At 37.5% G+C, this 24,268-nt stretch overlaps 1 protein-coding gene across 2 annotated transcripts in view; it reads left to right on the top strand.

Annotated features, from left to right (window-relative positions):
* The window catches only part of LOC129755379 (probable pseudouridine-5'-phosphatase), a 45,337-nt gene that overhangs the window by 7,560 nt on the left and 13,509 nt on the right, over nucleotides 1-24,268 (top strand). For both annotated transcript variants that reach the window (XM_055751829.1, XM_055751830.1), the window contains exon 2: nucleotides 22,252-22,379. In XM_055751829.1, coding sequence (XP_055607804.1) covers nucleotides 22,265-22,379 — 115 coding nt within the window. In that variant the 5' untranslated portion in view covers nucleotides 22,252-22,264. The remainder of the gene's footprint in view (nucleotides 1-22,251; nucleotides 22,380-24,268) is intronic.

The following is a 24,268-nucleotide window of genomic DNA, read 5'->3' as shown; positions in this document are numbered from 1 at the left end:
CCTTTGCCAGAGAGTCAGCCTTCTCATTACCCTGTATCGAGCAATGAGAGGGAACCCAAACAAAGGTGATGGTAAAGCGACGTTTTGATAAAGCACTCAAATTATTCCGTATCTTCTCGAGGAAGTACGGTGAGTGCTTTCCCGGTTTTATTGAATGGATTGCTTCAACCGAGCTCAGACTATCCGTTACAATATAGTAGTGTCCAACTGGCCGCGAAGCGACACTGTCCAAAGCGCAGTGAATAGCTGCTAACTCCGCTACATATACAGAGCATGGTGACTGGAGACTGTGAGAGACGCTGGATATTTCGTTGAACACTCCAAATCCTGTTGTTTCCTCAATAAGTGATCCATCGGTAAAGTACATTTTATCAGCATCGACGTGTCTATATTTAGCTTCGAAAATTCTTGGAATCAGAAGAGGACGATGCGAGACCGGGATTCCACGAGTTTCCTGCTGCATAGACAAATCAAACTGGACAGAAGAATGATCGTAGTCTGGGTTACAAACACGAGTTGGAGAATATGAAGAAGGGTTTACCTGCATTGACATGAGGACATGGTATATAGACATAAATCTAGTTTGAAGATTTTGCTCAAGTAACCTTTCAAAATTCACAATCACCAATGGGTTCATGACCTCACACCTGATGAGGAACCGGAGTGATAGTAAATTGAATCGATCTTTAAGAGGAAGTATTCCTGCCAAAACTTCGAGACTCATGTTATGCGTTGAGGGCATACAGCCCAGAGCGATGCGGAGACAACGGTATTGGATACGCTCGAGTTTGATGAGGTGAGATTTAGCAGCTGACTGGAAACAGAAGCTACCATATTCCATCACTGAGAGAATGGTAGTTCGATACAATTTTAAAAGATCTTCTGGATGGGCTCCCCACCAGGTGCCAGTGATTGATCGGAGAAAATTGATTCTTTGTTGGCATTTTCCTTTCAGATACTCAATATGGGCCCTCCAGGTACACTTGGAATCAAACCAAACCCCAAGATACTTGAAACACCTCGATTGAGTTATCGTTCTGCCTAGGAGTTGAAGCTTAGGTTGAGCAGGTCTACGTTTCTTAGAGAAAACAACCATTTCCGTTTTCTGAGGAGAAAACTCAATCCCAAGCCCCAAAGCCCAAGAAGACAATCTGTCTAAAGTATCTTGTAAAGGTCTGTGTAGATGAGACTCAGTAGATCCTGTGACTGACACCACGCCGTCATCTGCAAGTTGTCTTAGAGTGCAGCCTTCAGAGAGACAATTGTCGATGTCACTTACGTAAAAGTTGTACAAAAGTGGACTCAAGCATGAACCCTGCGGAAGGCCCATGTAAGAGATTCTTCTAACTGCAATATCTCCGTGAGCAAAGTTCAGATGTTTCTCACAAAGCAAACTGTATAAGATGTTGTTCAGTAGAGGAGGCAGACCCCGGGAGTGCAACTTGTCTGACAACACCTCTATTGAGACTGCATCAAAAGCTCCCTTTATGTCTAGAAACACTGAAGCCATTTGCTCACGTTTTGCGTACGCCATTTGTATCTCTGAAGACAGCAAAGCAAGACAATCGTTTGTCCCTTTGCCCCTTCGAAACCCAAATTGAGTATCTGAAAGGAGACCATTTGCTTCTACCCATTTATCCAAACGAAACAAAATCATTTTCTCCATCAATTTGCGTATACAAGACAACATCGCTATTGGACGGTACGAATTCGCATCGGACGCTGGTTTTCCGGGCTTTTGGATAGCGATAACTCTCACTTGTCTCCACTCTTGGGGAACAATGTTGTTCTCCAAGAATTGATTAAATAAATTTAACAAGCGAAATTTGGCGGCGTCCGGAAGGTTTTTCAACAAGTTAAATTTGATTTTATCAATTCCCGGAGCTGAATTGTTGCAAGAGAGGAGGGCAAGTGAAAATTCGACCATCGAAAAGCTGCAATCCAGACCACACCTATCAGGAGGCACGTTCCGGATGATTTTTTGCACAGGTGTTGAATCTGGACAGACTTTCCGTGCGAAGTTGAATATCCATCTATGTGAATGTTCCTCATTTTCATTTGTAGAAGATCGATTACGCATGCTTCGTGCAACTTTCCACAAGGTACTCAGGGATGTTTCCCGTGATAAACCGCCTACAAAATTCCGCCAATGCGCCTTCTTTTTCCCTTTGATCAATTTTTTAAACTGATTTTCGAGGTTAACATAGGCTTCAAAAAGGACGAGAGTTCCATGTTTTTGAAAATCTTTAAATGCTTTCGATTTGTCCTTATAAAGCTTGGAACACTGCTGGTCCCACCATGGATTAGGAGGCCTTCTAGGAACAGATGAATTTGGGATCGGTTTTGTTTGAGCGCAAAGTGCACTTTCATGTATCACACGTGAAAGAAAGTTATACTCCTCTAAAGGGGGTAAAACATTCATAGAATCGATGGATTTTGTTATTTCGTCTGAGTACTTTTTCCAGTCGATGTGTCTTGTAAGGTCATATACCATATTTGTTGAATTTGAAAAGCTGGCCCCGTTGGTGATTGTAATTTCGATTGGCAAGTGGTCACTACCATTGGGATCAGGGATTACCTTCCACTGGCAATCCAATGATAGTGAATTTGAGCAGAGTGAGAGGTCAATCGCACTTGGTCTTGCAGGAGGTTTAGGTACCCGTGTTTTTTCACCCGTGTTCAAAATTGTTAAATTGAAACTGTCACAAATGTCATAAATAAGAGAAGAACGACTATCGTCGGATTGTTCTCCCCAAACAGTTCCATGTGAATTGAAATCACCCAGGATCAACCTTGGCTCAGGAAGCACTGAGCACAGGTCCTCTAGGTGACTTCGATCTACTGCAACTCTATGAGGCCAGTACAAACTGACAACACATAAGTCCTTACCTCTTATAGTTGTATGACATGCAACAGCTTCAATTCCTCCTGATAAAGGGAGGTGGATTCTATAAAAGGAGTGGCGCTTATTGATCCCCAAAAGCACCCCTCCATAAGAATCGTTGCGATCCAAACGGATAATGTTAAAATCGTGGAATGAGATGTTTGATTGAGAAGATAGCCATGTTTCAGAAAGGGCAAAAATATCGCAACTAGTTTCATGAAGAAGAAATTTGAACGGATCCAGTTTAGGGATTAAACTACGACAATTCCACTGTAACACAGTGATATCTCCGACCTCTCGGCTTAAATTAGCCATCGAGAGAGATAAACACTGAAAGAAGGGGCCAAGTTTGCATCAATTGCTTCAAAAATGTCTTTAATACAGGTAGCATTGAGGTTACAATGCCCCTGATTGATTCCGTTGCGTTGAAAAACGTGAAAACTCCATTTAAAATGTCGGACAACTTGAACAGTCCCGATTGAGTAGACGGTTCTGGGAAAACTTCATTAGACTTTGGGTTCTTAGAAGTCTCTGGTACTTGTGGTTTATTCTGAGGTACAAACTTCATGGAGAATCCGGGAGGGACAAGCTTTTCTTTTACAGAAGTTGTCGGTTTTTGTGTGGCGTCGATTTGGGAGCTAAATGTTGGAACCTTTTTCGGAACTCTCGGGGTCTTAGGAGCAGGTTTCGCTCGTTTTCGGGAGTTAGCAGCAAAAATTACTGGGTGATCTTGATCAGTGGAGTCTGTGTCATCATTGTCCACTGGCAGCACTGAAAAAATGTTGGAGGACAGAGGTTGGGTCGGGGGCGCCGAGCCCTTTAAAATTGCAGCATAAGACCGCTTCGACCGTTCTTTTAAAGAGCGCTTTTGACTATCCCAGCGACTCTTGTATGCCTCGCACGAGGAGATATCATGGGGTGAGCCCCCGCAATAGACACATTTTTGCTCTATTGCTGAGCACGCTCCTGCCCCATGATTCTCCCCGCATTGGGGACAGCGTTGCTTATTGCAACAGTGTGATGCTGTGTGCCCCAACTTAATGCAATTTTTGCAATCCATGGGTCGAGGCACAAAGAGCCGCACAGGCAGCCTTAAAATTCCGTCAATCAAGACGTAGTGAGGGAGGGCGGTACCCGCAAAGGTCACACGAAAAGAATCTGAAGGCGAGTACACTTTAACTCCATTTACGACGTTGGCAGTTCGGAGTTGACGACAATCCAAGATTTCGACCGAAGTCGAATCAAGGCTCTTGAACTTGCCAACGCCGTTGGATTTCACGTACTCTTCCTTCAGACTCGTTTCCGTGATTACACCCTCGATCTCTACGTCTCGAGACGGAATGTAAACACAGTATTCTAAATTTATGAAATTGCTGGCAGCAATTTCATTGGCAGCTTTCCGGTTGGCCACTAACACGCGCAACTTGTTTGGTCGCACCTTTGTTATACTGGTCACGGAGGTCCACCTCGCCAGATCTTTGGTGATCTGTACCACATTCAACTGTTTTCCGTTTTTTTTGGGCCGGATAAAAACCACCCATGGACCAGTGAAACCTGCGCTCTCCGTGTAGGCTCGGAGACGGGTTGCTCTACTACCAACTGAAGATGATTCTGAGTCATCATCCATCCGAGAATGAGGAGCATCTGAAGGACCAGCAGCAGCCGAATCCTCCAGATGCTCCTCATCCTCGTAGGTAACGCTCTCATTATCTCCAGTTGGCGGGTTAAACCCCCCGCCTTCACTCATATTTTATAGCGGAGACACAAAGGTCTTCCGTTTTAAAATATGAGCGAAGCAATCAATTATCGATTAATATAAAAAAGATAAATAAAAATAGAGAAGAAACAGTGAAAAAAGAAGAAAAAAGAACTTACAATTTAAAGCACTTATCACACTGTATTTTTTTCAAGTGTTCTTTGTTTGTTCCAACCACGTGGTTTTCAATTGATCCTCCAAGATGGCGATTGGAGACGAGAAAACCAGAAATAACACGCTCCTGTGTTCACTCCGTCCTGCGTCCTCTTCGTTACGACGAACAAAACGGATTCCTCGAGTCGATGCCCCGACGGTGTCTCAAACCCGGATCTGATAGGGCGAACAGGAGAGCACCTCCTGATGATGATGATGGCCTTGTACGACGGTGATAACAACGGACACTAATTTTTGATGCAAATCAAATTGTGGATAACACACTTGTGCCAATCGTCCATAGAGGCAAAATCCGGTAATTTACGACCGAATCCTCAACCAAACTACACGTGGAAAACTCCGAATTCGCGAAAAACCACTACACCACTTTGCTCACTCAGTGAACAAAAACTCGTCTGCACTGGCCGAACGACTCAACTCGAATGATAGTTTTTGTTTTATATTGAGATTCAATGTTCATGAATTTGCAAGTCGAATTAGAAGTACATGATTTAAATAAAGAATAATCATTGAAATCCCAAACATCCGAATGATAATTATGGATTCAGAATTGAGGGCTCTGGAACTGATTTCAATTCTTGGCTCATAATTCCAAATTTAGAAAACGGTTTCATGTTCATTTCAGAAAACGTATTGGAATCCCGAAACAGATTGAAAATTAAAATTTTGAATTCAGGTTTAAAATTTAGGTTCAGATTCAGCTCGTTAATGAGTTCCAGAATCAAAATAAAATGATTAAGATGGCCATTTCGGTAAGGAATTGAAATTGCAAGAGATCGCAGGTTCATCCTTCCAATTGTTAGTTCGATTATAAAATTTAACCATAGTCAGTTCGTTTGCACAATTTAGCTGAAAAGGACAAAAATTAAGTAGAATTTGAGTTCGTTTTGCAAGTTTTGTCTTATGAAAAACTAATTTTTAAAAGTCATCCACAGAAATTGATTTTTAATGAAAGGTAATTGATGATAAAGAAAGATGTATCTTCTCTTAAAAAATTGCAGGGAATTCCTTATGGTTTGGCGTATTGTAAAACATTATTAATATTGCAGTTGATTCAAGAACTAAATTTCAAGCTTAAAATCTATAATTTGAATCGAGTTTGCCTGAAAACGATTTGAATCGCAAATTTTTTATATTTCTTTTTTACTTTTGAAAATAAGATTAATTTTCAGAATCTTTTTTTCCAAAATTGAAACTTTTCTTTAAAAAATTATTGTAAGTTTAAATCAAATGAGCAAAATTAAGCTGGCCAGATTACCGGGTTTTACTTGGACTTGCCCGAATTTTAATTAAACAAAATTGGAAAAGATTTGGTCTGGTCCGGTTGCCCAAATTTTGTTGAAAATCTCCTAATTTTGTGCAGATTCTTTAACTTTTTTTTTGGAAAATCAAACGAAAAAATTCCAATTGCATCATTATAATTTTAAATTTTGTCGCCTAAAAATGGAATTTTTCAAGCTAAATTTATAAAAATAAACATAAATGATTTTTGGGAGCCTGAAATACGATTCAAAATCTGATTATGTTTTTCGATTTAAAAAAATGATTCGATTGTTTTCCATTCTTCATTTTTGTTGAATAGTTCCAGGATTTTTGTCAAATTTTTCCAGATATTGTCCGGATTTTTGTTTTAAAAATTTCGCCCGAATTTCGCCAGGTATTAAATAAATTAGCCTGGATTTTCCCGGCACGGATACGTTCGGGAAAATTTCAGGCAATCTTGAGCTAAGTTCACCAGATTTTGATGCAAATATTAAGATTTCAACCATCGATTAAAGTAAGTTTCCTATTTTTTAAGGATTTTTAAGGATTAAGGATTAAGGATTCTTTATAAAAATCCTAATCATAATTTCAAAGATTTAAGGATGCATTTTCAAAAAATTCTACTCAACTCGAAAAACTATTAATGTAAAAGAACTTAAAAATTAATAATCAAATAGTATTTTAAATTTTTTTTGTTCATGCATTGTTTGAGCAAAAATGTCATATAAAAAATAGGACTCCAAACCCCCCCCCCCCCTCCCATGGGTCAGTTCTTCCTACGGCCCTGTATCAAAGCTATATCGGAATTATTACTTTCCACCCAGAAAAGATGTTAAATATGGGAGAGTGGGGTGCAGTGGGCAACTTTTTTCCTTTGCTTCATAACTTCTTTATTATAAAACATAAAATGAAAAAAAATGGAAAGGTTTCCTACATTTTTAAGGTATCATAAGGCATTTTTTGATTTTTTAAATAAATTAATTTTCCCAAGTTCTGTCTGTTTCAAAAAAAGTATTTGTTTTTTGGATTATGAAAAATTGTGGGAAATCGTGGGCCACCAAATCCAAATTGACAAGATAACGTGCAAAATTTATGAGTTGAATCTTGACTGAAATTTCATAATTCATTTAGTTATTTTAAAGCAATTTCAGATGAGGAAATAAAAAAAAAAGAGTTGTTTAAGATCGAATAATTCCTAAAAACTGGCGCGAACGTTTCGCAACGTTTTCTTATATAGCATGGACAAAATATTTTTCATAACTCTTCACTTGGCGTAAAAAAAAACTTTACAGATAGGAAAAACGTATTTTAAGTTCTAAATGTGTATAATATCATAAAAAATATGGGTGGTCCAAGATACCCCAAAAAACGATTCCCTACAAGCTATGATTTGCACATTAGTTGCGTTTGCAGGGCTGGTAGCGGTCTGACAATGAAAAAGTAGTGGCTTTAGTGACCAAAATTTGAAAAAAAGTGACCAAATAGTGACTTTGAGGACCGAAAAAAGTGACCAAATAGTGACTTTGAGGACCGAAAAAAGTGATCAAATTGTGACTATGTAGAACGAAAAAGTAACTTTGAAGTACAAAAAATGTGACCAAATCAGGCCCGTGCGAAAGGGGGGGCGGAGGGGGGTTGGTTTCGAAATTCAAATTTAGATAAAAATAATAACAATACCAAAAATAAAAAAATTGAAAAGGAAAGGGTTTTCTTACACCGTTTTTCACTCATGTTCAACACATAAACTAAAAAAATTACTGATGAAGAAAATTTTGTAAACATATTACAATGAATGTTTCAAATTTTCGATAAGTCAAGAAAAGTAAGAAATAAATTAGTTTCAAAAGAATTTCTTAGCAAATTTAAAATTAAAAAAATCTGAATTCTAAAATAAATGTCCAATCTTGTACAAAACTTACCATGAATAGATGTTAGGAAAATGATAATAATTGTTCATTTTTATTCATCTAAATTTGGAATTCTTTTCCTCATTTTCAACTGGAGGTTTAGTGAGAAATTCCGCTGTAATTTTTTAATTTGAACCAAAAATATTTAATCACTATTTAAAATGTGAATTACCGATTACTGAATAAGAAATGAATTTTGAACAGAATTTATTAAATGTTCGATGGTTTAATTTAATTTGATAAAAAGAAGAATAAATTTATAATTATTTTAAAAGCGCCAGTTATATAAGCCAGACATAAAACCTTTACTAAAGTAAAATCCTCCAGCTATCAAAATTTCATTTTTGAAGCTTAAATAATAGCTTCATGTTCAACTACAGTGACAAAGAAATGTTAGAAAATGAGTAATTACTACTTTTAAGATCCATCGATCCAAAAAACATGATTTCATATAAAAAATATTAATAAAAAGTTTTGAAATTTTCAATCGCAGGTTTTTAAGCTTTAAATTACAAGCTCTAAGTATTTTGTCTCTTTTGATTAAAATATTGGGTCCTGAAGAACAGAAGATTGAAATTATGTTTTTTTATTGAAAATTTGGAGTTAAAGGCTTATGGTTGAAGAACACAAAAATTCAGAATTTAAAAACAAGGAAACAATTGTTAAAAATATGTCTTAAAAATTTAAAAAGTTTGATTAAAAAAAGTCCGGCAAGTTGATTAGAAAATTGAAAAAAAACTGTACAATAAAATTCGGTAAATTTATTTGAAAATTGAAAAAACAATATGGAAATAAAAAAGATTAGTTTTTAAAAACATTTCAGGAAGAGTTTTTTCAATAAACATGTTTCACTATAACCATTCTGGTGCTTATTTTTTTAAATTATTGATTTGATAAATAGTGTCCTAAACTAGAAATTTTGTCAAATTCGGCCGAACACATTTAGTTTTGATGATAAAAAGTTTATTTCAACATTGATAGATAACTGATTATGGAAAAATGTCATTACAAGTATTTTTGACATCACAGCCGAAAGTGTAAAAAAAACTTGATTCTCTATTAAAAGCTCATCAATTCATATAAAACTTTTTTTTTTTAAATAATATGTTTTTGATTTGAGTTTTTGTAAAAAAAAAGTGCAGCAACTTCTCTAAAGATTTTTAATTATTTTCAAAAGTCATTTCAATAACAAAAGGTAATAGAAGTATTGCATACATATTTAGATTCAAGGAACCCAAATAAGTTGAAATTACCGTTTAAATTCATTGCAACTAAGAAAAATGTAATTTTTGTGGCCTTGTGTAAATTTTTAAAACCCTTTTTTTAAATATTTAGAAGAACAAAAAACACGAAATAAAATTGAGTATGAAATTGTTTTTTTAAGAATATTTCATATCAACATAACATTTGTTATGACATAAAAGATTTTTTTAATAAAAAAAATGGTTCGTTTCAATCTCAATCTTAGTTATACCTACTTCTTAATAAAAATCCATTCTAAAGACGAGATAGGGTTTTTGTATATCAAGTTTTGAGTTCCAATACAAAAGGTTGATTGAACTAAAAATTAAAATCTACAATCAAAGTTAGTTTCAATTCATGAACGTCAAATAATGTCGTAGATCGAAATGTCTCAAGCCAAGGGTGATTCATGCCGAAATTCCGCCGGAGGCGAAAAAAATTTCTGACTGACTGATCAAGTAATTTACCGTTACTACCGTCAATATTGACACGCGCAATTCAAATTACTCTTTCATTGGTTTATTTTCGGTGAAAAAGTGACTTTTGGTGATAAAAGTGACCATTTTTCGGAAAATAGTGACTTTAGTGACCAAATGATGAAAAAAGTGACTTTTTAGTGACTGACCCAAAAAAAGTGACCAAGTCACTAAAAAGTGACTCGCTACCAGCCCTGCGTTTGTGTGACTTATTAATGTTTCATCGAAAATTCTTTTTCCACATGAAAGAACATAACAAAATTAAGATCATAAACGTATAAGCATATTTTTGTTATGAACTTTAGATTTCTCATCGATGCAATCAGTCCTTTTTTTAATTATGTAAGTAGATTGTTTTAATGTTTTTAAGCTTGATAAATGAAAGAAGCATATGATGCGTATCTAAGTCAACAACATATAGAAAAATATGCTTACGCAAAGCTACGGTGTTGATAGTTGGATTGAGATTTTTATCTCAACACATATCTGAGATATTCAGAGTGGCCCATGTTTCCCCATGGTCCACGTTACCCCACTCTTCCCTATTAATAATGCACTTCGAAGAATTGGTTATCAATTCTCCTTGGAAATTGTTTATTCAGCCGTTATGGCACTTTAAAAGCATGCATTGAGTTAACATGCTTTATTAATCAACATTTAGTTTTCATCATCTGATCGAATAACGAAGAAAAAAAAAAGATTTTTTTTGCCCTAAAGAAGTCACACACGTTTTCGGAAGCAATAAATTGACAGTAAATTATCCGTTATAAGTTTGATCTCTGGGTCTTCTTAGTCTTACAGTTTAAAACAAGGTTTAACTGATTAAAAAGAATAATAGAACAATCTTTTCCATTGACAACTGCGAATTGCAAATTTTTATTGCCCGGAGGCGCCAAAAAGCATCGCATGGCAACATAAAGTAAGAATCGTTTTACGTGATAGCACTTCGAGAAAGATTAAACCCCTATATAGCTAGTAGCTAGGCTCATATCTAATCAGGACTCCTCTCGCGAACAATATGTTTGATCAATAGTCGGCACATCTATATGGAGAGTCACAATCTGAACAGCTTTCGATATTGAGGGTAGAAAATTGAGGTAGAGCTGCTTCTTCTTAAAATGTACTTAGGTCGGGGATGACTGATGAAACCATTCCGAAAGAATAATATTTGTCTAACAAGAAAACAACTTCGCATCACACACAGCACAGCAACTATTTTGCGTAGAAATTTTTTTTTCACAATAGCCATTCGTAACTGTTTTAGTTTTCTTTAGCCTTCAATTAAAATCTTTGAACTTTGGACTGAAGGATAGTCTTGTGCTCGATAATATTTACATCCTCCCAACGTGGAATTAATACCATGTTGTTTTCCTAGAGACCAATAAACTGTTTCATTGAGATATCGAGCACGCTGATTGAGCGTGTGTCGTCTCAGCGTCATCAACGACGAAAAAAAATGTCAGTCTGTGTGGATGTCCACAAACTAGATCCAAAACATCCAAAACAAAGCAAATCAAGAGGGATAGAATCTCAATCGGGCACGTCGGGTTTTATAGATAGTTGAGTGGACGACGTTTATTTAGCCTATAATCTAGCTAAGCTCAACTGTGTCCTACGTACAACGATTCGGGGACAGATGTTATTGTTCTCAATCACCTTCCTCAAAGAGTGGCTCGTGGGGGTAGGTGGATGCGTGTGCGAATATTCACCCCATCATAGTTAGGGAATACACTTGACCCCGAAAGGGAGCGACATGTTTAATGCCACGCGGTCAGCGCCGGATCGGATAATGAACTGCTGGATTTCCTACCTACCCAGTCGTTTCTTTGCCCGTTGCTTTCATCTGTCAATGAAATTTCTCCCTTTCGCTGGCCGGGCGCGCGGTTAATGAAACAGAGCTGCGTTAAATAAATACCGACGCGCTTTGTTCGTGCTAGAATCGGTGGTGCTCAAACAAGCTATTATTTTAAACCTTCCTTCTTGGTTAGGGGCTTTATGGTCCGAACTGTACCTTCTCGATGCGATATCTCAGGAATGGTGGAAGATAAATGCATAAATTCAATAGCAAGCCCTACAATCCAAATTTTTTAGATTTTTGAGGAAGTTTACGAGGGTTAGGATCTGGGACACAGAACAGCTACCTTAGAAGGAGGGGGTTATATGCCCAATCTACAAGAAGGTTGACAAATTGGACTGTGAGAACTACCGAGCGATCTCTGTACTCAATGTCGTCCACAAAGTGCTATCCCGAATCCTACTTCGCCGCCTAACGCCACAAGCAAACGTATTCGTAGGAAGTCATCAGGTCTACGAGGACCAGATCTTCACATTACGACAAATTGTCCAAAAATGCCGTGAACACCAAGTCCCTACGCACCATCTAACGGGTGGCAACTAAAATTTTGGAATTTCTCTTTCAAGTTGTGAAAAAAGTCAAGTGTGAAAAAGATTTGATTTATTGGAATTAAAGGTACATCACCCATTGTTGGAAAAAAAGGGAACAGTTGAAAACGGTCCATAATCGGCTGTTCCGCGAAGCTTCCGTTTGATGTGGGAACAGGAGCGTAAGGCCTTCATGTTAACTTTGCGAATACATCTCTAGATTCTACCAATCAATTGTTTGTAGTTCTTGGCCCTCCCATTATTTTTGTGCACCATGCAATGAGCTCAAAGTTCCGAAAAAATCTTCGATTGTACGACACTGAGGCAGATTTGTCGGGTTGCTGTTCTTGGGTATAAACGGGATCGAATGGGTATTCAGGAAGGATTGTGTTTTTTGGCATAACGCGATGACGCTTTATCCGTCCAAAACACGTATTGTCCATCTGCATGATGTTTGTGTAGAATTGGCATTAAAATTTTCTTCAAACGTTCATTATGGTACACATCTTGAATGATAGCCAAACCAGACGGCTTGAACCATGGCTTAGAAATACCTCTCTCGGAAATGGCAATGTACATCATCACTTTCAGTTGCAATTTATGTTTGAACTTGTATTAAATGTTTGGAGATGTAGCAGAACTATCCTAATGGTATGGATTGTTTCCGGGGATGTGCGTCTTCGAAAGAGGGAAGTAACTTTCGTCGTCCAAAACAAAACGTTTTTGCCAAGATTTTTGTGCTGTTCGTGCCGTAATGTGAAGATCTGATCCGTCGTAGACCTTTCCTTCATGAAGTCACCTGATGACTTCCCACAAATCTGTTTGCTTGTGGCGTTAGACGTCGGAGTAGGATTTGGGACAACATTTTGTAGGCGGCATTTAGGACAGTGATCGCTCGGTAGTTCTCACAGTCAGGATCATGGATCATCGTTTTTAGTACCGAGAGTTTTTGCGGTTAATTGTCCCGTCTCATCTGTACACGCTCAGCAAGTGTGCGTAAGAAATGTCAAAAACAACTCTATACAACGGGACGGTCAGGATCTTTCCTCGAAAACGCTGTCTTTTTTTGACCACTTTGTATTTTGGTTCAATTCTTACAGGTCACCAAAATTATAATAAACTGTTTACTTCATACTTCATACTTCATATTCAAATTATTTGCACAATCAATCTTGTATCATTTTGGCCTAGATTTTGTTCAAATTTGCCCTTTTTCAAAAATTTTTAAAAATCATCCTGAATTACCCGACTGTGTGGTTTAAAGTATGGTATGCTTAAGGTTAAAGATAATCATTTTTTTAAACAACTATTTTGAAGATGTCTTGCTCATACTCGACTTTCATCTAATTCGATATCAATTAAGCAATTTCAAATTGCTTGGCACCTGTTTTGCTTATTTAGATTTCACCGGAACCCATTCTCTTTGGTAATAAAGGCTTTAGAAGCGACAAGTCATCTGATGTTCTTCCAGTTATTGATGACATTTTCTAAATTACAGAGACCCCTACTTGAAAAGATCTTGTAATACATCATCTGATTATATCTGGTTGAAAAAATCAACTCAAAAACATGAGGGGCATTAAGATGGAAGAAATAGAAGGAAATTGAAATAATCGCTTTTGTATTTTTATTGATAACCCAACAAAATAATCGACTGAATATTCGGCCGAAAAGACCGTTCGCCGAATACCACTACTCGGTTCATGTCTACTTTCAATTTATTTCACATTTTTTGCTCATCACATTATCTCAATATGAAAACTCTCAGATTAAGATTGTTGCTCTGTAGACAAAAATAAAAAGATTTTCATTATTCAAGATAAAAAGACGCCGGATGGCAGTGGAACTTACCGAGCCACCGCACCGTGCGAATCATGCCACCTTGCGCTCTGGGTCTATGACAGTTGCGTCGAGTACTTTTGGCCAAACAAAACCGATTTAACAGCCAGTCAAGAATTATTTCCAAACCGGGACGAAAGGTCTTTCATCCGAATCTCCCAGTCGCAATGTTGATCCATACGAACGGTTTAAGATTCTGTTTGAGGTGCAAAACCTACCCGAACCTGGTCCTGCTTGCATATAAAGTTGAGCCGTTTATACGTAGAAGGTCATCTTGAATTTATTTAAACAAAATGATCAATAAATTACAACAAAAAAATCTGCGTGAGCACCGACCACTGAATAATAACAACAAACGATAACCGCAAAAAAATGACGGATTGAGATATTTGACGGTTCAATATTTTATGTGCAGGTGAAAAAGATCACAACAATCCTTTTGTTTTTTAACAGAGGCCAGAAAGAGGAAGAACATTTGACAAGGAATGTGGAACGCAAGGTCCGGGGGATATTTCAAGGTCCTGCGCACTCGTAGAAATTTCATCCTAAATTTATGAATGACGTGTCACGAGATTCGGGTGTATTTTTGTTCGAAATTCGTAAAAATTGAGCAATTTTCCTGTGGTTAGGAGAATCACTATCCCGAGCGAAAAAATCGCAATCTAAGTGTGTACACACTTAATCACTGAATCACTAATAAAAAACTGTCAAACTCACGTGTAGGTTCGAAACAGTTTTCTACTCACGAGATTTACATAGAATTTGGGATTTAAACATTTATGCAAAAATTTAAATAAATCATATTTATTTTATTTCTATGCAAAATGGACAAATTGTCGGTCTGAATGTTTTTGATAAGTTTTTGATAAGAGTTTCGATAACAATAATATACTCAAATTGTAACAAAAGGTTTCTCATGGTCGTCGCCACACAAAAAAAAAATCGAAAACATTGATTCAAATTTTTCAATTGGCCACTTTTATTTTTACCCACCCTATTTCCCGACTATTCTGGTCATTTTTCGTCAGAGTGTGGTCTCGATCAAATTCGACTTAGGCTGATGTCATGCTGAAACAACTAGCAACGCAACGCAACGCAACGTTCCAATAAGATTGCGTTGCATTGCATTGGTATGTCATGCTGGCGCGACCTGTCACTTTGAAATTTCCTACAAATCATCACTTCTCTACATCTGATAATGCTTTGAATTGTCTCCTTTCTTTCCGGAGCCATCAAAAACTCATCAAATCACGACCCGGATTGCAAGAATGCCGAAATTTGAACCGACAAAATTCCTTGTTTTTTTGCCGGAACTAAGAATTCATGAAAATTTTCTCGCCGATTAGGATAGTTTTTAGTTTATTATCACAAGTTCGGACAGATCTTCGTAATATTGTGCTTAAAACCCGGAATCACTGCTTCAAATCGAGAAAAAACAATGTTCCTATTGGATTTCCTACTAGTCGCGCTACTAAACACATTGGCATCAGATTGGTCGCGCTACTCAAAGCAACCAGTATGACAGGTCTGCGCGATTTCCATGGAGATCAAATGAGAGCTGGTTAGTCGTGTGAACGTTGCGTTGTAGGTCGCGTTGCTAGTTGCTTCAGCATGACATCAGCCTTACGGTTCTGTCTGCCTCGTGGTTGCCTCCGAAGCAGAGATGTTAAAATCGCGAGTCTACATACTCGCACTTTGCCCTTCTTTGCAGAACGATTTTATTTCGTTAAACTCAATCTGCAATGATGCTATCTAAAGTTCAACTCGGAAAGCATCAGGAAGTAAGCTTCGGGTAAACTCGGCAGGAGTAAACAGCAATCGGGGGAGAAACATCAGCGAAGCAAACGAACAGTTCAGCGAATTAAAGAAAAAATCGTTTTCGTTCGGCAGCCGAACACATCAATCGGACAACGCATGGGGGCGTGGCTAAAAGTTATAGATACAAGGGAACGGGAAACGAGCGAGAGAAGGGTGCGAGGAATGTTAACTCGGTCCAGCGTTGCCAGATTGAAAACCGCTCAAATCCGTAGATTTTATGTAAATCGAAAAATGTACTGATTTCGGCAAAATTAAACTTGATGACCTTTTTTTTTTTTTTGGTCGTCGGGTATAATATTCATTTATCCGCAGAATCCCTTGAATTTTTTCGATAATCCGTAGAAAATCCGTAGGAAATGCTGAAAATCCGTAGATTTCGAGCATCGATCCGTAGCTCCGTAGAAATGCTGAAAATCCGTAGAACTGCGGAGAAATCCGTAGATCTGGCAAGGCTGACTCGGTCCGTCGGGCAACGATCGCTCGTGAGCATTCGTGTACGGTAAGCTTCGTTCTGTTGTTTCATTGGTGTGATTTTATTCCTGCGAGGAGGGGAAAACATCAACTCGGAACTGTTCTCTTCGTTTTGTGTGCAATCACGTCATGATTGGAACGAAGATAAAATCAATCTGCACACAACAAGTTAAACTCGGAAAAAATCAGCCGAATGATTCTTTCCGAGGCGAGTTTAAACACCGCTGCTCCGAAGCACTCGACGGCCTGGCCATGATGCTGCTGGTGTTGTTGTTCTGCTGCTGCCACCGATTAGCCGTTCCGGATGTTGTTGTTGTTCTGCTGCTAGTGCAGAACTTTCCCCACACAGCCGGAGGTGTGGCTGGTATCGCACCGATGGCGCGCACGACCTTGCCGTGTCGGATCTTGTTGCTGAAGTCGCTTTCTTGCTGCTGGTGCAGCATTTCTCTGGCTGCCGGAGGTGTGGGCGTTCCATGTTGTTGTGCACTTTTTTGAGGGAACTGTTGACGTGCTGGCTCCGAAGTCGGCGATGATGGAGTGGCCATCTGTGCCACGATCGCCGCTTCCGTCCTCCGTGGGGATGCGGAGCCGAAACCCCGGACCTTTTCCAGACCCGCAGGCCCAAAAGTCTCCACACTCGACCGAGCACCACACTTTTTTCTGCCCTTGCCAAAACTGACGTCCGGAAATATTGATGACAGTACCAGTTTTTTTCGTTTTTTGGGAACTATGGGCTGTCGGGTTTTTTCAAAAATAAGGTCGATACAGTGGGCCAAATCTGGTCGAACAAGTTGGTTTATTTTTTATTAGGGTTGGGTTTTTTAACTGCATTTTTGCTCAAATCACACCATAATAAAAGTTCTAAAAATCAACTGTAACAAAATTGCTGAATCTTAATGATGAAAGATTAACAATAACGAACTTAAAAACACATGACAATTTCATGAAATCTTCTTTTGGTGTTCGTTGTCACCGCTTGAACCTTCAATGTTAATCAACTGCACACACGAAAACTTCCTTGACGTTACACAAAAGAAGGAAAACGACAAACTATAAAAAGTGCGACAGAAAACGGTTGACTGCTGCGACGATCATCCGTCATACAGGACGATTGTACGAATCTCTGTTTTTTGTAACATCTTTATTTGAAACGGCTCATACCTTTAGGCTTAAAGGAGCAAAACTCGTTTTGTTTGTTTACAATTGTGTGCTGATATCTAGTCCACTTTTTGAAGAAAAGATAGAAGATAGATAGGGAAATATGAAAATAAAAAAATCTCTGTTCATTCGTATACATTTCTTCCTGGATCACAGGAGAAATGAAACGTCTCGAAGATCGAGAGGGTTTCCATTCGAACTTCGTTTAAAATAAGCAATTCTCCTGTGGTTTGGAGAATCTATATTCCTTCCAGAAAAAATTGCAGTCTTGTGTACACACTTAATCTTTTCTCTTGTGATCGTTACGATTTCGTCCTGCATTTTCAACAGCTGAAATTACAGGACAATCTCAGGACACAAAAACTGCTCAGGAAAATTACTGTCAAACTCATCTGTAGGATCGAAACGGTTTTTTTTTCTGGTAATTTGCAGGGAATTTCAAAATGCTCCTGTGAGCGCGTGATGGGTTCTTTCTGAGATTTTGGATGTCTTTGGATCAACCCCAAAATTGTAATGTTTTCCTTTAATTAAAAACACTGTTTAAATTTCATGAATCAATTTATTTTTACTTCCACTTTTCACTTTTCACTGGACTCATTTTTTTTTGTTGTGGGGATGTCAACCAATTTTTAAAACGGATTAAAAATACTTACAGGGAACTTGCCGTCGGAACAATGAATAATGTGTAACTTTTGTAACTTGGATCTCTTATTAGATAGTCGTCGCGGCTGTTGGTTGGTGTTGACTAATGGTTAAGAGAGCCGGATTCTTCTTGGAACCAGCGATATGGTGCTTTTGTACGATCTCCGATTTGCACTTGAACTTTTTTCGAACAAAATTCGTGAGGCAGCTTGAAAAGTTCGGCAGACGAAAATTCAGTTCGGGCTTTGCGTTTGAAACTTGCGATGTAAAAGAAAGGAAACAGGAAATTTTACACGACAAAAAAAGGACAACAAATGCGCCTAACGTGATACATTATCCGTGTTTCAGGAGATTCGTGCAAGTTCCTGTGATAATTTCAACCCAGATATGAGGAGTACCTAATGAAGCGTTAAGAGATTCAAATAGATTTTTTTTTTCGAATTTCGTGACATCTGAGCAACTTTCCTGTGATTTGTAAAATCATGATCCCGAGCGAGAAAGTTGCAATCTAAGTGTGTAGAAAATTCCAAAATGGTATAATTTATGAACATCGGTTTTGTAGCCAAAATAGTAATACGGGTATAAGATTAATAATTCTGGTAATACTGCAAAACTATACAAATTTTGTGACGTTAAAGCCAGATTTACAGTTTGAGTGAAAATGAACCTGAAATTTTTTTATTTAATCAATAACTTAAAAACGTGACACGTGACAGCATGTGTAACATGATGAAATCGATGGGAAACGATTGAAAGATGATATTTCAGCCGGACTTAAATTGTCATTAAAACCTTGTAGAACTGTTTATTTAAATTCCCTCGGTTTTCACCGCGGAAATTTCACCTTGGCGGGGGAATCGGAATGAAAACAGTTCTATCACGTTTTATGGAACGAATCCGGCTGGAATTTCATCTTTAAACCATTCCCCATCGATTCCACTATGTAACAAAACCTAATTTCGTCGCGTTGTTAAGTTATTGACGAAATTAGATTTTTAAGACATTAATATAAGTAACAACTTTGTACTACACTAGAGTTACCATATCCTGCCACGACTTAAAGGATAGATAGGGCTCATATTTCAAAATGTTTAACGGAAACAGCAAAAACCAGGATTATTAAAGTCAGTCAGCCAATCAGTTACTAGTATACTACAATTATTATTAAGTGAAAAACCTAAAGCTCAGTTTTGTTAGATTATTCGAAGGGATATAAGTTTTTGATTGTATGCTAAGAAAACATACCTAACATAATAAAATACTGCATTTACTTTTCATTATAGCGGTGTATATTTCGTTTAAAGTCAAAACTTGATTTGTGTACGTATCTATTAAACAAATTGTTGGTGTGAATATTGCCTACTGTTTGGGTGCTTACTGTATTTTGAAAGGCGATGATTGCCTTCACAATTAATTTGACTCGAAGAAGCTTTTATTAAAATTAAAGTATCGTGCAATGAATGCATAAAAATGACATATTAATTTTACTTTTTATCACTCCACCTCAGTTTTCACGTATTGGCACGATTTCAGATCCAACCAAAACAAAGTATAAACTTTGTGGAACCTTATGAAGTGCTACACAGCAAAAGCGGTCGCAATTTGGAGGCAGTCTTCTTTGAACATTTAGCTATTCATCATGTCAATCGTTATGAAAAACTGACTGATTTGCAGCTTCCAATGAAAAGTTTTTGGCTGGAAACCTGCCAGGTGCCTGCTAAAGAGTTAATTTCGCTATCTATTACTGATTTTTTTTTTAAATATCCATCCACTAGCGGTCCAAATATCTTGTGCACGATTTGAACACCGCATTCGGTTCATTTTACCGGTGGGTAGCTTTTTACCCTGTAGATATTTAATCGGGTCTGTTTATTAGTCAGCTAATCAAACCATACAGAAAAAAAACTTTTTTAACGCTTCCTCTATTGAAATTTCCGGATTACGCTTGATAAAAGCTCTCACATTCCTTAACTTAAAATAAAATAAATCATCTTCACTTTTAAATATTCAAATTTTAGCTCACTGTCAGATCCTCTAGGATTCTTTAATCGATTTATCTTATGAACTTTGGTTGAATAGTTGATTTCAAGCTGTTTTTTGGGTCTCCCACTTGGACTTTCCTGGATTTTTCTCGATCCTGCCCAAAAACTAAGCTTGTCACTAAGCTTGTTTATTAGATGGTATCTCAAAAACCACTTGTCAGATTGTCGTCAAACTTTGCACACGTACAGGTTACATTACTAAAACTTCACTGAAAATGTAACCAATTTGGAAAGGAAAATAAAAAATCTTATTTCGCCAATAACTCAAAAAACAACATAAGTTGATTTTGTAACGTGGTGGATTTGATGGGGAATAGTTTAAAGATGAATTTTGAACTGGTCTCATTGTTCAAAACCTCTTAAAAATATTTGAATTTCGATTTTCACCGTGGAAATTTTATAATATTAGGGGAAGCGAAATAAAATCATTTTAAAAGAAGTTTTAAACACTGAGACTCCATCGCTTCCACCATGTAACAAAGCCAATACTTACAGTACCGTTCATAATTGTATAGAAATTGGAAGCACGCACGTGTCACTTCGACTTTGAACTTCCATAACATTTTATTCTGATGATATTTTTTTAACAAATTTTTTGCGTTAGATAGATTAACTATCACACTATTATATCACAAAATTTGAGCTTTCTGGAGTTTGTGTGGCCTGAGAAACAGTAATTCTACGAAACTTGGACTTTTTGGACTTTTATCATTCAAACTGCTATATCTTTGAAACTACACTACATTTTTTATTGAAACTTTGCACAGTGATTGCTGAAATATAAAACTAGCATGTCTAAAGTTTTCGAAAAGTTCTATCGATGAGATTAAAAGTTATGCGAGGTGCAATATTTCTGGCATGAACCTTGAAATACGATTTCTATAGAATTTTGGACGATTCATGAGAACAATATCGTTTCCTCCACCAATCAGACATAAAATGCCTGGCAAAAGCAATGAAGAAAAGAAAAAATGGAATAAATGATCCAGTTGTGTTTTGAAATCAAAATCTCGCGATATTGTAGTGATTTTTCGGTTAAAATAGATTTACTGGTTGTTTAACAGAGAATATGATTTTCCTATGGAAACATTCGTCCAAAATTCTATAGAAATCGCATATCTAGATCCATGCCAGAAATATTGCACCTTGCGTAACTTTTGATCTCATCGATAGAACTTTTCGAAAACTTCAGACATGTTAGCTTCGTATTTCAACAATCACTGTGCAAAATTTCAATAAAAAATGATGCGTAGTTTCAGAGATATAGCAGTTTGAATGAGAAAAGTCCAAAAAGTCTGATTTTCGTAGAATTACTGTTTCTCAGGCCACACAAACTTCAGAAAGCTCAAATTTTGCGATATAATAGTGTGATAGTTGATCTATCTTACGCAAAACTATTTATAAAAAAATACCATCCGAGTAAAAAGTTATGGAAGTTCAAAGTAGAAGTGACAGTGTGCTTGCTTCCAATTTCTATACAATTAAGAACGGTACTGTATGTGTCGTTTTTTGAGCTATTGACAAAATAAGTTTTTCATTTTCATTTTCACCAGAGGTGTACCGCGACCTTTTACATCAGTAATTTTTCTTTAGCACTTCTGACATTGTAGCAAACAATGACGAATCCCTACGCCTGGGGTGGTGTTTTTGCGTAGTAAGTAGGTACTACTCTAGGAAAACACACTCGGAAACAGATCGTTGTACCCGCGCGTACAAAACAGCAAAACACCACGTTGTTCTAACGGTTTCGTAGTGTGCCCCAGAGAGAGAGAGAGAGAGAGCGTATGAATTAAATCGCGTATTTGGAAGCGCCGCGCCATCGTCATTATCGCGGATCGTGTAACCGATGATGTCGTCGACGTTTTAGTCGTTGTTGTCGCGAGTCCTGCCATTATCTGCTTTATACGCGTAGGGCCACATGGGTATTGTGTGATTTTTCGCGTCCAGCGCAACTGACAAAGTCTAGCCTCTGGCCACCGATAAAGTCATCCGATTATGATGAGTAGACACCAGAAATAAAAATACTAACGTACACTCTCTTCGTATTCTCATTTTTTCTCGTTTAACTGCTCGCCGCGCGAATGTGCAACACCCATACATCATCAACCAACAACAACGACGTATAATACGACGGACTTCCTGGACATTCCTGTTGGCTGGATGGCGTTGCTGCTGCTGCTGCTACTGATGAGCTTAGGAGCTAGGCCACCATGAGCCGTCTGTTTAGTACTGGTTCGATTCTCGGCGCGGGTGGAAGCTCCAAAATGGCTAGCAACTTCCGGAAAGTGACACACTGCATCTTCGACATGGATGGGCTGCTGCTGGGTGAGTTCTGTTGTTTCGTTCGTTTGTTTTCGTGATTTCACGCGGAAGCTCCCGTTTCCGGTTGTAGTTGATGCTTCTCGGTAGAAACTATCCCCCTCAAATATGTAGGTAGTGAGTGAGTGCATGCTGAATCCAATCCCCATGCGTAGATCCCGTAGATTGATTACCTATATGGAATTATTACGTGAACCTTTGGATGATGGTGTCAGAAAAAAGTGTATTAAGTGCTCGTACGATTATCACGACGAGAATTACCTGAAAAGGGAAGATAAACCTGCTGCTGATATCGAACCAACGAATGCATAATCATTTTGGGGCACCCTCCAAACAGCTGGTTCTTTATCGATACAGCAGAAGCAGAAGCAAATAAAAAAAGCAATCAGACGGCTGACCCGACAGTCGACGGGCGGATGGGAAAATTCCTCTATATATTACCTTGTTCGTTCCTTCTTGTGTCCTATTTTATGTGGGTAGGTAGTTTTGCGAAATCCAATCCAAACCTGACCTTGGCAATGTGTACAATTTCATATTGATAGGCACTTGGTGCGGTAGACATGTCTGTAGTGCTATGTACGTATTCTGTATCAGCATGTTGCATTGCTGCAGTGTGTGAAGGGTGGTGCATCATCCTCTTCCTTCTTGCACTTGTTTTAATTGGAAAAACTAGGCGAGCCGATATGGTGTGAGTGAAAATGTGAAAATATTGCACTGAAGGTAGTTACTTAATTTTGTTTGAACTTTTTAAATTAACAAGAAACAAAGAAATAATTTTCTCTTGACTGCGTCAGTGTTGAATTGTTAAACTGATAAGGTTTGTTTAAATATTCATATTAGTTCGAACAATTATAAATAATTGATGAGTGATAAATGTTTTCAATGTGCCTCCTTAACCCTTTCCTTCCTACGAGGTTTTTCACGTTTTAAAAATAGAAATATTGATAAACAACTAATGTTCTAGAACAAAAATGCATAATTATAGTCTACTTTCATGATCCAGTTGATAAATTGAGTTTTGAAATGGATCATATATGCTCCATTGGGAAGATAACAACACAGAGGGTGCAAATGAATAATTAGAAATAACGGCAAAAATACATGGAATTTCATCACCTCATTGATCACAAACTAAAACGATCCTATTTTGTGAAATATTTCTTGGGTATAGCCAGCCCTCAAAAGTCAAACTATTGAAATTTTTTAAATTTTAAATTTCGTCTTGAACAATGGCCGGCCATGACACTTTTCGCCAGAGAAACAAAACATGCCGTTTTTCGAAAAAAATCACAAGTTTTCGCAAATATTTCGAGACATGTGGTCATTTTAGTAGATGAAATACCTATCTTGAAGAGAAAAAACTTTTGACGGAATGATTTTCATGAGTATTGATAAAAAACTAAGCATGATGAAAAGTACGTTTTGTTCCCAGTGTATCACCTGTGATCCACTTTACTTATTCGAAAATTACTATGTTTTAGTGGAAATCTAAGCAAAACATCATTTGATTTTGCTTACACCAACAATTTTCTGCACGTCAGTATTTTTATTTGAAGATAATTATGAAAACTTGTGAAATTATTGAACATCAAATGACGACTTGATTTAAATTTAAAAAAATCCAACTTTTGCCCAGCTTTTGATCGGCCGAGAAAAAACTAGTGAATCGATTTTCTTCAAATTTTATGCAATCATTCTTCATTCATGCCTGCACATTCGGTAAGAAAATGATGTTGATCCAAAGCGCCCAGTTCAAATGCGAGCTGTGCGAAGTTGTGGATCTCCTGTGCTACCTGGGAAGGAAAGGGTTAACTTGTAGTTATCCGTTGTAAACAGAACTCAAATTTCTAAGTTCGGTCTAACAATTATGTAAGGCCAGCAATATACTTCTTTTT

This window comes from Uranotaenia lowii, chromosome 3 (assembly GCF_029784155.1).
Source record: "Uranotaenia lowii strain MFRU-FL chromosome 3, ASM2978415v1, whole genome shotgun sequence".
NCBI classification, from domain to species: Eukaryota; Metazoa; Arthropoda; class Insecta; order Diptera; family Culicidae; genus Uranotaenia; species Uranotaenia lowii.
Note: the sequence above shows the minus strand (reverse complement) of the source record. Positions and strands in the feature narration are given on the sequence as shown.